Source organism: Athene cunicularia (assembly GCF_003259725.1).
Source record: "Athene cunicularia isolate RWA chromosome 1 unlocalized genomic scaffold, athCun1 chr1_part1, whole genome shotgun sequence".
NCBI lineage: Eukaryota > Metazoa > Chordata > Aves > Strigiformes > Strigidae > Athene > Athene cunicularia.
The window spans coordinates 65,010,449-65,026,622 of NW_020799091.1; the positions used below are offsets into that span (position 1 = coordinate 65,010,449).

At 38.2% G+C, this 16,174-nt stretch overlaps 1 protein-coding gene across 3 annotated transcripts in view; it reads right to left on the minus strand.

Annotated features, from left to right (window-relative positions):
- CCDC138 (coiled-coil domain containing 138) overlaps nt 1–14,180 on the minus strand; it is a 37,247-nt gene extending 23,067 nt beyond the window's left edge. For all 3 annotated transcript variants that reach the window (XM_026856248.1, XM_026856240.1, XM_026856234.1), the window contains exons 1-8: nt 14,082–14,180; nt 13,338–13,476; nt 12,465–12,580; nt 9,807–9,991; nt 8,622–8,780; nt 3,736–3,855; nt 2,246–2,323; nt 2,056–2,166 (exon numbers count right to left, since the gene is read on the minus strand). In XM_026856248.1, the coding sequence (XP_026712049.1) occupies nt 2,056–2,166; nt 2,246–2,323; nt 3,736–3,855; nt 8,622–8,780; nt 9,807–9,991; nt 12,465–12,580; nt 13,338–13,471 (903 nt within the window). In that variant the 5' untranslated portion in view covers nt 13,472–13,476; nt 14,082–14,180. The remainder of the gene's footprint in view (nt 1–2,055; nt 2,167–2,245; nt 2,324–3,735; nt 3,856–8,621; nt 8,781–9,806; nt 9,992–12,464; nt 12,581–13,337; nt 13,477–14,081) is intronic.
- Between the last annotated feature and the right edge of the window lie 1,994 nt (nt 14,181–16,174).

Consider the following 16,174-nt stretch of genomic DNA (forward strand, 5'->3'; position numbering starts at 1 on the left):
ATGATAAAATCTGATCAAATAAAGCCTGATAAAACCTGGGAGTTAAGTTACTGTATTGGGAGCCTGTAGAAAATGGTATATTTGAGGAAATACTGATCGTGAACAGGCTGCATGTGCTCTGTTGGGCCTTGTGCCTAGGGTTTGAGAATATAATCTCAGTAATAACCTGTAACTTCTAATATCTCTGGGAAAGGTAAACTGTATGTGGATCAAGGGATGGAAGGTGGTGATCCTGACCTGGAGACTACTGTACACCAGAGTCAAGAGATCCACATCACAGCTAATCTGAATAGGTGCAGCCTGTGCTGTGCTGCACAGATCAATCAACTGTACAGTTTATCCTGTGCTTGGCTGCAGGATAAACTCAGCCAGCTCACTGTAACAAGAGCCTGGAGGCAGCTCCCACTTGGTACCAGTGTTCATTCCTCCTGCCCAGCCTTGCCTTTCTCTAAAAGGGCAATAAGAAGATCTCCTGTGAATGTCCTTTGTGAATAGTTGTTTCCTTGTAAGAAAATTACATAATAGCTTGAATGACCAAAATGGAGGGGCTTCTCTCTGCATACAGGACCTGCTCAGCATGCCCTGGGAAAAACCCATTCGGTTCCCAGAATCTGAAGGGATGTAAGATTTACTTGCTATCTCTATTCCTCCTCTTACTCTGTCATATTAAAACAGCTATTTCATTAAGCCATTAGTTTTCAGACCTTTCTTACAGAGATCTAGAAAGAACCCTGCATCGTTTTGCTCTCACACACCTCACTCCCCCCAAACTGCGGAACAGGTACTATTTGTGATGGTTTCTGCATTTGAAAAACTATGTACATAGTTTATTTTGTACTTAGACAAACGGTTATAAAAGGTCCAAGAAAAAAATTTCACGTACACAGTCACTCAATTTTATAATTCTGGCCAAATGAGTTAAAGGAGAAACCAAATCTTAATGTCCTTTGCATGTGGAAATTCTTATCTCGAGGCACTGGACCTCCTTTGCTTTATTTCATACAATCCACTGTTGCTAAAATTTAACTGGGCAACTAGCATTGTTAGAAAAAGAACAAAGACTTCATGAATCTGTCATTCTGTCCCACTGCAGTGAAATACTCTATGAAAGATATCCAGAGGTACCTGAAGACAGGCTGCAAGAACAGTTCTCTAAAGACTTTAAAAGTTTTCCTGTATCTACCTTCAGATAATTATTTTCTTCTTCACTCAGAACTATAACTACTGATACTGTTTACATTTCACTTGCAACCAAAGTACACTAAAACCTATGTAAACAGAGAAATATGATGGCTATATATAGACAGCACAGTTTTAAGGCATCTGATGTAGATTAATTAAGTAGGATGGTGCAAATATCTCTTTCCCATTTCACAGTTTAGCCTCTAGCTGGAGAAAATCATTACCAGTTGGGAGATGTTGGCAGAGTACTACCAGAGGACTTGTTACTAAATGGAACAACATGGAGACAGAAAGTATTTCATCAAGTGATGTAAGAAGATATTTTAAGGAAAACAAGGTGATCGTTTTGGAACTGTGTATGAACACAGCCTTTATTCCCCTTCCCTTATTAAAGACTATTTCTAAAAAAAAAAAACCAAACAGTAGTACAATCACTTTTGTCTTAGAAAATTAAAGTTATCTGATACTTCTGACTGACTACTTTGTAGCTGGTGTTATTCCTAAGAACAGTGCTGTACTGTAGCAGTAACCAGAATAAGTTTAATATTTGCTCTGACAGAGCAAAAGAAACCAGTTACCGTATAAGATGGTTATCATTTTAATTGACAGATGATGTGACAGGAAGAGGACATAAATAAAAATATGAACACATAAATAAAAATATGAAATCCAACAGACTTATTTTTAGCATCAAGCTTAATTCTTTCTTAAATGTCTGTTTTCCCTCAATATAATCTGTATCTTTTCTCACTGTAACTAATTCACTCATAAAATTGGAAGTTATATTTTCTAATTTCTAGCAGATACACAGAGAATGAATGTTCCATCACCTAATGTTTTTTGAACTAACCTTTCGTTTTGCCCAGTTCTTACCTTAGCAATTTTTGATGTTACCATCACTTTTTCCTGCTTGACAGGTTTACTTTGTTGCACCACTTGACATATATCCTTAGATTTCTGTACCATTAAAAATTCATGCTTCCTCTACAACAAAATGTAACAATAAATTATATTTCACTTGTTAGCTATAAAGCAAGCAGGTACATATAAGAACAAAGCTTACTTGTAGATTGTCTAAACGAGCTTGTACTTTTCTTGCTTGACTTTCCAGCTTCTTGTTCAACTCAGTTACATCACTTAACTGCAAGAATCAGAAAATATTAAAGTATCTGTAAATTCAAAACCCACTTCTTGACTTAATTATCACACTGAAATAATCTGATCTGGTTGCTGAGCAGCTAAACTATTAAAGTTCAAGTTTTTAATTCTGAGCACATAAAGTGATAGAAAAAAACCCATCATCTACCTCCTCAACAAATGACAGAATCACAGACTGGTTGAAGTTGGCAGGCACCTCTGGAGGTCACCTGGTCCAACCTCCCAGCTCAAGTAGGGCCACCAAGAACCAGCTGCCCAGGACTATGTCCAGACAGCTTTTAAGTATATCTTTTAAGGTCAGACTCCACCACCTCTCTGGGCAACCTGTTCCAGAATAAAAACAGTAGTAGTTCTTTGTTGACCTACAGCCCAACCTTTCAGTTTGCAGGGGAAGAATAAGCCCTACAATGCCACTGTAGATACACAGACACTACACATTTAATTACTTTTCATGAAGAAGTGAAATAAAAATGGAGCACACATTTCAAGAATGGGCCAATAGCTTTGTTAATGGGGAGGGTGAAAGTTTTCTTCTCTGAAGGACGAAACAGTTACTGACCATGCTAAAACCAGTTTGCTCTGTGAGAAAAGATGAGGGAAATTTTAACCTCCATTAAAATATGAGAAACATGCTCTATGCATACAGCAATGAACAGCATGATTATCACAAAGCCTCCGGTTTGCACAGAAATGCAAAGATTTTACAGTGAGAGGAAATAGAGACAGATGAGTTGCACCAGAACCATCAACATTCCAGGAGTTAGGTCTGACCTTCTCTAAAAGAAAGAATAAGGCTCTGCTGTAGATTTTTATTGTACTCAGACTATGAGAACTATAATTAATTCAATGACTAAGCAGAGGTCAAATAGTTTAGATAGCAATTTGTGGGTCAGCATTTTAGGTCAGTCTTAACAATCAAGTGAGATGAAAATTCTTACTCTCTGTTATGATGAACCACTGTTTCAGTTTAAGAACTGAGAAAATACTGCCTTAATTAAAATTTGTAAAAATAACTGAAAATACTGAGCAAACATGAACTTAGAAATATCATCCTACAGCAATTCAGCACAGGGTGGATTCTATTATGTTGTAAAATACTTTCTCTCCATCTGTTCTCAGTTTGCTTCAGGGAGGACATGGATTTGTCCTTCCTAACAATTAGCTGTTGCTAGCAGGTCAGAGGAGTAAGTCTAACTTTTTTTTATACTGTAAAAGATCAGAGAGGCTAAATTTCAAGCACTAGAAAAAGATGTGCAAAGTACTTTCAGTCATTCATGCAATTTTTGTCTTACAGAAACAAAAAATCAGCAATTTGCAAACTTAAGCTATTCAAACACTTTAAATTGTTGACTGTAACTTGTAAACTTATTGATAACAGGAAATAACTCATGTTACCTGTTTTCTTAAAGAGTCATTCATTTCCTTCAAGGTGCCAAATGACGACTTCAGCCTCCTATTTTCTTTAGTTATTTCTCTCAAGGCTTCTGTCAGCTGTTTAACTTCTGCCTTGTGTTGCTATAGAAATATAAAATTTAAAAACATGATTTAGAAGACACTATTTTAGAAACTATTCTAAGCTAAGTTCCATTTTAGTATTAAAATAATAGGACGAACTTACAAAGAACAAGTTTGTAATTCCGCATGGCCAAATTTGCACATTCAACAAATAGTGAGAAAACCCAACATCCACACTGCATATTAAGATGAATCTACAAAGAAACTGAGAGCAACGTGCACAGCCTATTGCTCTTATTTTTTCCAGATTCTACCCAAAACAGACTTTATCAATATGTGCAGTTCTCAAACAAGATGTGGGAAATGTTGTGAACTAAAGCTTTTACTTACAGCTTATTCTTCCGTATAATTACAAAAAACTGTGATTCTGTTTTCACAGAATCACAGAATGGTTTGGGTTGGAAGGGACCTTAGAGACCATCTAGTTCCAACGCCCCTGCTATGGGCAGGGACACCTTCCACTAGACCAGGTTGCTCAAAGCCCCGTCCAACCTGGCCTTGAACAATTCCAGGGAGGGGGCAGCCACAGCTGCTCTGGGCAACCACTCTCTTTATAAAAAATTTCTTCCTTATGTCCAATTGAAATCTACCCTCTTTCAGTTTAAAACTGTTACCCCTTTCCTGTCAATACAATCCCTGATAGAGAGTCACTCCACATCTTTCCTGTAGGCCCCCTTTAAGAACTGGAAGGCCGCTATGAGGTCTCCCTGGAGCCTTCTCTTCTCCAGGCTGAACAACCCCAACTCTCTCAGCCTGTCCTCAGAAGGGAGGTGCTCCAGCCCCCCTGATCATCTTCATGACCCTCCTCTGGACCCACTTGAACAGGTCCATGTTCTTTTTATTTTGGGGGTCCCATAGCTGGACACAGTCCTTCAGGTGGGGTCTCATGAGAGTGGAGTAGAGGGGGAGAATCACCTCCCTCGATCTGCTGGCCACATTTCTCTTGATGTAGCCCAGGATACGGTTGGCTTTCTGGGCTGCAAGTGCACATTGCTGGCTCATATTCAGTTTTTCCATCCATTAATACCTCCAAGTGCTCCTCCTCAGGGCTGTTCTCAATCTACACTTTGGCCAGCCTATATCTGTGCATGGGATTGCCCCGACCCATGTTTAGGACCCTGCACTTGGCCTTGTTGAACTTCATGAGGTTTACACAGTCCCACCTCTCAAGCCTGTCAAGGTCCCTCCAAATGGCATCCTTTCCCCACAGCATGTCAACTGCACCACATAGCTTGGTGGTGTCAGCGAAGGTGTTAAAGGTGTTTTCTCCAGCAAAGGTGTTAAACAGCACTGGTCCCAACATCAGCCCCTGAGGAACGCAACTCATCACTAGTCTCCACTTGGATGTCAAGCCGTTGACCTCAATTCTTTGAGTGCGACCATCCAGTCAACTCCTTAGTCTCCGAGTGGTGCATCCATCAAATCCATGTCTCTCCAATTTAGAGACAAGGATGCTGTTTGGGACAGTGTCAAATGCTTTGCACAAGTCCAGGTAGATGACATCAGTTTCTCTTCCCTTATCCACCAACACTGTAACCCCACTGTAGAAGGCCACCAGATTTGTCAGGCACTATTTGACCTTAGTGAAGCCATGTCAGCTGTCACCAATCACCTCCTTATTTTCCATGTGCCCTAGCATAGTTTCCAGGAGGATTTGCTCCATGATCTTGCCAGGCACAAAGATGAGACTGACTAGCCTGTAGTTTCTCAGGTCTTCCTTTGTTCCCCTTTTTAAAAATGGGGGTTCTGTTTCCCCTTTTCTTGTCAGGGGGAACTGTACTGGACTGCCACGACTTCTCAAATATGATGGATAGTGGCTTAGCCACTTCACCTGTCAGTTCCCTCAGGACCCGTGGATGCCTCTCATCAGGTCCCATGGACTTGTGCACCTTCAGGTTCCTTAGATGGTCTCAAACCTGATCTCCTACAGTGGGAGGTTCTTTCTTCTCCCAGTCCCTGCCTTTGTCTTCTGTGACTTGGGAGGTGTGGCTGGAGCTCTTGCTGATGAAGACTGAGGCAAAAAAAGTCATTAGGTACCTCAGCCTTCTCCGTGTCCCGGGTAACTAGGTCTACCATTTGCTCATGGAGAAAGTCTACATTTTCACAGTCTTCCTTTTATCACCAACATACCTATAGAAGCTTTTCTTGCTGCCCTTGATGTCCCTGGCCCGATTTAATTCCATCAGGGCTCTGGCCTTCCTAACCTGATCTCTGGCTGCTCAGACAGTTTCTCTGTATTTCTCCCAGGCTATCTGTCCTTGCTTCCATCCTCTGTAGGCTTCCTTTTTGTGTTTGAGCTTATCCAGCAGCTTCTTGTTCATCCACGCTCATGTTTTTGCCTGACTTCCTCCTTGTTGGAATATATCACTGCTGAGCTTGGAGGAAGTGATCCTTGAATATTAACCAGACATTACTGGTTGGAAAAGACCTTTAAGAACATCAAGTCCAACTGTTAACCTAGCACTGCAAAGTCTACTACTAAACCATGTCCTTAAGTGCCACAGCTGCACATCTTTTAATTACCTCCAGGGATGGTGACTCAACCACTTCTCTAGGCAGCCTGTTCCAATGCCTGACACCCCTTTCAGTGAAGAAATTTTCCTAATACCCAATCTAAACCACCCCCGGTGCAACTTGAGGGTGTTTTCTCTCGTTTGTATGAAATGACAGATCCCCTTTTCATATCAGTAAACATGCTGATGCTGCCAACATACAATTGAGTGCACCTGTCACATCATATGGAATGTTTCACTTTCATTTTCTACATACACAGTTAAGACCTTTATTTGAAGTTCAATAGCTCCTCTAGGAAAAATCAGCAGAGAAAAAATAAACTAAAAGGTAAGCAGAACCAATTCAGTTGTTAAGCCACAGGGTTGTAGGTGATGCCAGGATGTCTGAGCAATTCACTTCCATATTCAAATCAGGTGGTGTCATCCATATCATAACCCACTATACCATTTCACTCCTGCCAGATGTTTGCCTAGTCTGTTCTTAACTCCTCCAATACTGGAAACACTGTGGCCTTACCAATCTACCTGTTTGCATGCTTAACTATTTCTTTTAGATTTCGTTTTTCCTAATACTTAACCTAATTTTCCCTTACTACTACTACTTCTCTATAACAGACATGAAAAAATATTAGTTTCTTCCTCTTTGTTGCAGCCTTTTATGTAGCTGAAGATTGGCACATTTACCCTCGATTCATCCTGTATAAATCATGCATCCACACATTATCCTCTATTTCTGTAGCTGGTATTTTTATTCAAATTCAATACTGTACACTCATACCTTCTGAATAGTACACTGTTTTTTTTCAGACCTACTGTATCTTCAATTTATCAAGGTCAATTTTAATCTTAATGTCCTTTTCAGCATTTGTGAAATACCCCCTCCCTTGCTATTTTCTTCAAATTTAATAATGTGCTCTTTCTCACAATCAAACTTCTTATTGAAAATACTGAATACTGGACTGAAAAGATATTCCAGAATGCACTATGTACATTCCTTTGACTTTACTGTGAACTACTGTCTCACTACAGCTATATACCAACCACATATATTTGTTATATTTTCCTAATATGATCATGAAAATGCCTTGCAAAACTGTATAAAAAAATTCTAATTAAATTCAGACATATATATATAAAACTACTACTCCTCTACCAGCAATGCCTGTTACCTTGCTGTAGTAGAAATGAGGCTGATTTGAGAATTTATGAATAACATATACTAGTATTTACTGCATTGTTTTCTGCTTTGTACTTCCCATGGTTTGATCATAGACTGTTTCAGGATCTATTTATTTACTTAGAGAACTGACATTAAGTTGATGGCTGTACAACTATTTCCCTCTTGAAAATAAAGCACCACATTTTTTTTTAATCTTCTAACACTCCATTTGATGTCCACAAATTTTCATCAACCTGTTGTCTAACTGGTGTGACATTCTTACAAGCTCAGAAGATTTGAAATATCTAAATTAACACCTTAACCTATTCCTTCCCTGTTCAAAAGTTGAAGTTCTGCTCCTCTGACACCCTCTTCCCCTTTTTAACATCTAGTCTATCCTCCCTTAACGACTTGTGGGAAAGATTTATCTGCACACTTCAAAGAAATGTAACTTCTCCACTTATGGTTTTGACACAAAGTACATATATTTAAGGACTTCACCTGGTGATCTACTGGATAATAACCACAACTTTTCACAAGACTTAAATTCAAGAGCAAACACTCACAAGAATGTACCAAAATCATACCATTTCAATTCCAACTACACCCACAAATTTAGGTTGATATTTTCTTCCTTTGAACTTTTTGAGTGTTTTTTTGCTAATGCTCTCTGCAATAGCTGTTATGTCATAAGATCTCATTGTGTCTTAAAGCCTTCTCAAGCAAATCTACTTCAACTACAGCTAATGCAAAGATACTCATTTAAGTTACATACAATTACAGATAGACCACAAATTCTTTTCTAATACTGGTCATATGGTTTTTGCTATTTTAGAAACAAGTTACTTCTTTTCTAAATTTTAACAGTAAAATGTACCTACCCATCAGCAACTACATGCACCACTCTGAAATAGAAGCCATACAAAAACCCTACCAATATTGTTTGTTATTTTTTATGTAAACCTTTCATTTGAGGATTTCAAGCACTTTAAAGAAATAAGCATTATATTGACAAACATGTGATGGCTTAAGGTAACTATGAACAAGTTAAATGGCATGTAGAGTAATAAAAATCATTAAATACATTACTGCACCTCTTTTATAATTCCAATTTTTGTGTGAACTTCTTCCTCAACATCTCTTATTTTAGCCAAAGCTGCTTCATGTCTAAAAACCAATGCTTCTCGCTCTGTTAGAAAATGCTCTCGTTTCTGGAGCTGCAGAGCATACTCCTGCTGTGCTGAACTTTCTCTCTATATGAAGAAAAAAATGTAGTCTTTAAAACCTGTGAAATTGTCACAATTTATATCTGAATTTGATTATTCTCTCCCAGAGATAAGCTTAGCTTTTTGTAAAATTATAGTGTTACACAATAGCTTACTAATTAAAAGTATCCTGATGGCCATCTATGTTCAGTTTCCCCACATGTTAACCCAAAGGACATCGATGTGTGTTGGGATGGCTCGGCCTCCCAAAATACAAAATTTAACTCTACATGACTGTTCAAGTACAAACCTAGACAATTAAACTTGGGCTTCTGTTTCCAAAAGTTCTGGATAATGGTATTAACTGTAAGACAAAACAGAATCTAATGTGACTGTCTACACTAAACACCAGATTATTATATTGTTTCTTCAATTAGTGGGAAACATCCCTGAAAAAGTGGTGAGGAAAAAGAGATACAAAATTATTTTTATCTCATATGGTACAAAAGACAGTCCTGGCAAGGAACCTAGTAGAAGCATGAGAGCTATTACAGAATAAAACTATAGAGGAGGTTCTTCTGTTAGTGGCCTAGGCCTGCTAGGGGATGATCTGTTGGGATTCCCCAGCAGCATAAAAGCAAAGATAAGGCAGAATGGAGGGGTTTCGCAGGAGGCCATGAGGGCAAGCACCCTTGAATGCCTAGTCAGGGGACCAGTTTCAGATGCTCTCAGGGGAAGCAATGGTTGCAGGTGTTTCCCTCCAGTGTGCCACAAGACACTCTTGGATGTAGAAGCACTGTGTTCTAACTCCCTCAAGCTAAATTTTATCAGATCTACCCACTATGCAAGTCAAAGCACCACTTTGTCAATAAATTTAGGGGAAGAGGTGGATGATGATCTAAGTAACTGTGATTAGTAGAAGTAATAGTAAAAGTAACAGTTTGAGTATATAAGTAAGTTTTAGTATGTAAGCAACAGTGATTTAGTATATAAGTAATTTCTGGATTCTCTGTCAAAAGTGAGAATTTTCATAACATTACTCCCCCAAATTTTTAAGGCGATTCCAGTTCCTACCTGAAGCTTCTGATGTATGACAAGTAACTCATCATAAATTTGACTGATGTGAGGCAGTATTAAGCCTTGACTATTGCATGCTCGAGCATCAGTTCCACCCAAAATTTTCCTTACCAAACCATTGGTAATATTTTGGTCACTATTTTCTTGTGTATTTGCAGCAAAATGGGATGGTAAGGCGCTGCCTATGGGAGGGAAAAACACATTTTACATTAAAAAATTAGTCCTAAATAATGACATGATTTTTGTTTCAAAACAGCAAAAACTTATTTTAGACATTTAGAGTGATAAGTATAGAGCAAGAGGTATCAAAATGAGAAAGTAATCTCTTAAAGAATTACGGAGAATTGCTCAAAGCTGTGTTCATGTCTTGTCTGAATTGATCAGTAATCAGTGGAGTTATTCTAAGTAAAACTGTGCCCTCCACTTCAATATAGAAATCCCATAAAAAACTGTATGAAATCTATTCACAGGCTGAATCATAATGTAGCCAAAATCTTCTATTATTTTTGGCTTCAGGCAAGCGATTCGCTGCTGACTAAACCTTGGCCTGATATCTAAGTTAATAGAACAAGACTTCAGAAAAACTACTGGACACAACATGAGAAACTGCTAGACATGACAGATTACAGTGTAAGAAGCTGATGAAAGTTGCAGATAGCACAGTGAGGAATGGCTGAATTTCACAAACAGTCAAACGGCCAAAATCCACAGATAATTGAAGGGAAGTATTGGGATCTTTTGGGGAAAGACATCTTGCAAGGTCAACTGCATCTAGGTGCATCAGGCGAAGGTTACCTAAGTGATTGGATCAGAAATACAAATTTGGTTTTGGCTGGGATAATTTTCTTCACAGTAGCTCATATGCCGCTATGTTTTGGATCTGTGATGGAAACAGTGTTGATAACACAGGGATGTTTCAGCTATTGCTGAGTAGTGCTTGCACAGTGTCAAGGCCTTTTCTGTTTCTCACACCACCCCACCAGCAAACAGGCTGGAGGTGCACAAGAAGTTGGGAGGGGACACAGCCAGGACAGCTGACCCCAACTGACCAGAGGGATATCCCACACCATATGACATTGTGCTCAGCAATAAAAGCTGGAGGAATAAGGAGGAAGGGGAGGACTTTCAGATATGAGTCATTTGTCTTTCCCAGTAACTGTTACATGGGATGGAGCCCAGCTTTCCTGGAGATGGCTGAACAACTGCCTGCCCATGGGAAGTAGTGGATGAATTCCTTATTTTGCTTTGCTTGCATATGCAAACTTTTGCTTTACCTATTAGTGTCTTTACCACAACCTGTGAGTTTTCTCACTTTCTGATTTGCTCCTTTCCTACTGCAGGGAGAGAGTGGGCAAGCAGCTGTGCAGGGCTGAGTTGCCCATGGGGGTTAAATCACAACAGACAGAGATGTAGCAAAACTCAGGCCAATGAGGAAAAAGTAAGGATAGGTTGTTTATTTGGCAGGCAACTAGGGAAGAGACAAGGTCAATGAGAAGGAGCATCAAGAAACAGGAAAAAGGTTACTAGATAAGCAAATGGTGTAATCAGAGCTAACTGGTGGTATATGTTAGGCAGCCTGGTGGTTGATCACTCATCACAGCTGGAGCAGGACAATAAACCAAACCTGTTCTGCCAGTGTGTCTGCTTCAGGGGTGAGGAAGGAGAGCATAACTAGTTCAATGCCACAGAAATTATAACAGAATCGGAGAAAAGAAACCAGAAAAAAACGTAGTCATATCCAAACGAAATGTGTTTGATATTTACCAGTTTTTTGTATTTATTTTGCCTTTGATCCCAAATACTGTAAACCATGCATTTTTCCTGCTGCAATGAATTCTTTTTTTTTTTTTTCCCAGAAGAATGTGCTTTCAGAAAGCAATTCTTACACTCTCCCCACTCATTTAATACAACTCTTGGAGAGCATCTATTACAGTTCCATTGATCTTCTTGGCTTCTGAGATTCCTTTTAGCCACTCTGGGGTTGGTTGGCTGGCTGGCTGGCTGTCTCCATACTTCCAGATACACTTTCAAAAAGAATACATCAATGTTGTTCTAAACCTAACACTCCACAAGGGGCAGAGCTACACTGATTCACAAACTCCTCCAATTATGGCATTTTCAAATATTTGCAGTGAATGAATGCCAGCTGGTTGCTGCTACAATCTTCTAGTTAGCATTTCCTGAGTTAACTGAACAACAGATAATGCTCTCTCTCTACCCACTGCCCATTTTCTATCCTTAAACTGGCAAAAAACATATGACTTAACAGAATTGTATTAATGCAGCTACATAAAATAAAATGAAGCAAACAAAAAACCCCAAACCCACCCTCTTTCTTAAAGTATATTATGAAGTCACCTGGCAACCAGTTTCATAAAAGGTTGATTTTTTCTTTTTAAAATATATTTAGTATATGTAGTATAAATATATAGTATATATTTAATATATCGTTAGTATTGCATCAAGTATGTCCGGACTTCCTAAACTAATTCTAAAAGAATTTCTCATACTTACACGAAAGGCTAAACCTCAAATTAAAACAGATTTTAGCTGATTATTGTATTTCTGAACTGAATAGAAATACAATTACTAGCAAGTTTATGTATTATACCTCACACAGTTTTGTAAAAATATTTAAAATCCAACATTTATTACCTGTTTCCATGTATATAGCTGTATTTTGAACTGCATCAGTTTCAGAGCAAGTAATGGTCTTTTCTTCTATTTCTAAACCACTTGAATCATAAAAAGAATTTTGCTCATCATCAAAACTGAAAAAAGACAAAAAAAGCCATCATTTGAAATTACTCATTCTCTTTTTAACATGCTAAATATAGAGCACTGAGAGAAGTCTGTATAAAAATGTAAACATTGCTCAATCTAAGTTTCTGATATTTGACTGATAACAAATCTCATAGTTAATTCATTTCGATGAAAGGCATTATTACTCACAAGATTCTAACCGCAACAATTAGTAATCTTGTTGACTTAAAAGTAGTAGCAATAACCAGAATTTTCATGCTGTAAGCACATATATGCATCAGGTAAAGCCAAAACTCTTTTCTCATCTCCAACCACCAAATTCCAGGAAAGCTAAAAATACAAATCCCATTTTTTTTAAATTTTTTTTTTTGTATTTGGTGTAAAGTGCCCCTGAAAAGAGATTTCTTGGATTTTGGAATCAAATTATCTCTAAATAAACTTAAAGCTCTTCATCAGTCTGACCTATTTGCTTTCGTCCTAGTTCAGTTTATATCACCTAGTTCAGTTTATGTCATCCCTGCGCCCCATTAGCAATTCCAACATACACAAAATCAGATTAGAAAGTGAGCGAGATGATACCCCTCATCAAAATCATCATTCATATTATTTCATACATTGAACACAAACAGTTCTTAACAAGAAAAGAAGAATCTTAAAACAACTTCTAGATCTGTGCAATTTGAACATATTGTTTACTCAGGATTTATTTGGATTATGAGAGATAATAAATGATAAAAGTCTATCTGAATAAAAGACACCTCTTACCAATCCCAGTCTTTAAAACTTTGTAGGAATTCACTAGAAGATCTGATGCTGTTCTCTCTTCCCCTTTCAGTAAGTTCTGACTCTAAAGAACATTTGGATGAAGAAATAGTTGTATTTTCTGGTGAGCTGTCCATGTCACCTGGAATATATAAAATAATAATAAATGAAGAAGTCAACAACAGCTTATTAGAAATGCTTGCCACATAATCATGTACAAAAAAAAAACCCACTGATGCAGCCTGACAAATGAAGAATTATAACAGCTTAAACTATAGGGAGAATGATTTAGTTTTCAAATCAGATTTGCCTTTCTGAAGTTTTACAGCTTGCTTTCATATACTAATTTTTCTGTAACCAAAGTCTGATAAATACACTGGTTTACCCCACTGTCTGTGTCACCAGCAACATGTGTTTCTCAAGAAGCCCAAAGACATTCTAAATATTAAACATATACATATCTTGAAATTAAAGCCAAATGTATGCATTATGAGGTGGACTGCTACCAACTACTTCAAGGAGCAATTAATCAAGTTGGGAACCGTTGTTCTAAAGCATCCTTTGTGCTCTTTATTTGAATGTTAACATTCCCAGGCAGGTTCCCAGATATCACAAAACCCTGATCAAGAATGTCTACCTATTTAAAATCAGAAAATATAAACCTACTTGAAATACATTTAGCAATGATACAGTTTTAGTATTTATTTTCCCTGAAAAACACATCAAAGCACCATTGTTTGGTATTACCTTTGTATATTCGGGAGCTGCCACTCTTATATTCAGTATGTAATGCTCCTGAAAGGTAATCCTACAAGAAAGCACAAACCCACTGTAATATAGCCAGAATTTTCAGGGAAACTGTATATCATAACTTACTTGTTTAACAGCTACAACACCTTGTGACAGAACTCTTACTACAAACGACTGACTTTGAAAAGGGAAGTGGGGTTTTTTGAATATATAAATGTAAATGGTCCTCATAGTAATATAAAGAGGCAAACATTTCCCAGTCTAATAATGAAATATTCATAGTGTTAGACGTTAAAATATTTGAAAAACTATAACACACTATGAAGACAATAACATAAGTGCATAAAAGCAGGATTAGGTAATCGTGGAAACAGTGACATCTATCTTTATATCTAGTCTTTTTATATCAAAGTTTCCTGCTCTACTTTTTCCTAATAACTTGTAACTACATACTATAAAGACGAATGACGGAAGTGTTAGGCTACAAGCAAAATCAATTAAATGTACTTTAGAAAAGATCAGACTCAAAGCAGTTCTCATGATCTTAGTTGTGTTTCAATCCATCTCTCTGCTATGCTCTAAATGGAGGGATCAGCTGATGTATTTTCTTGTATTTAAATACTGCTTTTTAACGAAATAACAAAATGCACAAACTAATCTAGGATTTCCAGCCTTTAAAATCTCAGTGATGGTTTTTTTTTTAAGATAACTTTCAAAAATTATTTTTCTTTAAAGAACAGTTCTGTAATTCAAAGAACACTCCCCAAGAAAAACGGAGCATCTGGACCACCACAAAATGCCACCAAGCTGCAAATCATTCTGGAGAAGCTAAGGGCAGACACACCCCGGTTTTAGCTGCTAAAGAAGTCAAATCTTCACTTCATATTTGGGACAGTTCCTGACCCTAAAATGGCAAGTTACACTTCCTCAGAAAAAAAGGCTGGTCTCCGTATTCTTTTGTCATTCCCAAGAACAACTTGATCTCTCAATCCAACTGTGTGTCCAGTTCAAATACAGCTTTCAATCTCTCTCAGTCTTTGGCTGCTCATGGGTATTTTTACAATATACTATTTCCCTTGCAGAATGAATTTGAATGCTTAAGGTCTGTTATCCATCCCCTGGTCACTCTGGAAGCATTTGAGCCATGGAATGCAGATGCAAGAAAGCAACTGCAAGAATTTGTCTCAGTGAAAGACAGACTTCAGACCAAATAAAAGTGCCTCTATTTGCCAATGAATATTCCTTCTACAAAGTGTCAGACTTTTGAAACACCAGCATGTGTGAGGTCTTTGCTGCTGGATTTTAGGCAGATCAACTGCCTAATCCACTGTGCAGACCCATAAATGCTTATGCTAGAACAACAGAAACAAGAGAAATCACAATCCAGTCCCTTCATTCCTATCGGTACAAAGAACCTAGTATTCTCTGGTGTAAAACATCGCTTTACCTCATCATAACTTACTGTCTGGCCATTGTGAAAATCTCTTATTATGGTTTGAGTCTCCTGTGGTTGACTAGATGTAGAACAATTTCCTGCTCCCTGAAAACAGAGCTAATCCCTAGGCTTTAAAAAAATTCACAAACACTCCTAACACATTCTAAAGTAGGCTAACAGCAGCTGTGGTAATAACAGAAGGTATGACAGAAATGAGTTATCCTTTTATAATTCATACATGCCTAGTATACTACGAGCATTCACATATTATCTTGCCCAACAGGCAGGCACCAGAAGGTTTTAGGCAAAAACTACGTGCCAAGCTGCTCAGACTGTATTTGGGGAATGCATAAAACTCGGAATTGCAATTTCCAGGGAAATTTCACGTTCAGACAGGGCTGACTCTTCGGCACTTCCACTATAAGGCAATCGCAGAGTGACAGAGGTGGGACGATAAAGTACAGAGTTTACACGTAAACTCCTAAAATCTGTTTCAATCCCATTTTTGACCCTGTGACTGTACGCGTGTGTAGCACCACGGCGCTTACAACGAACCCCGAGGGAGGGGACACGGACCCCCCTTCTCCAAGCACCTCGGGGCTATAAGCGCGGAGGAACGGCTCTCCCGTCTCCCACCTCCCTCCCCTGCCGCGCA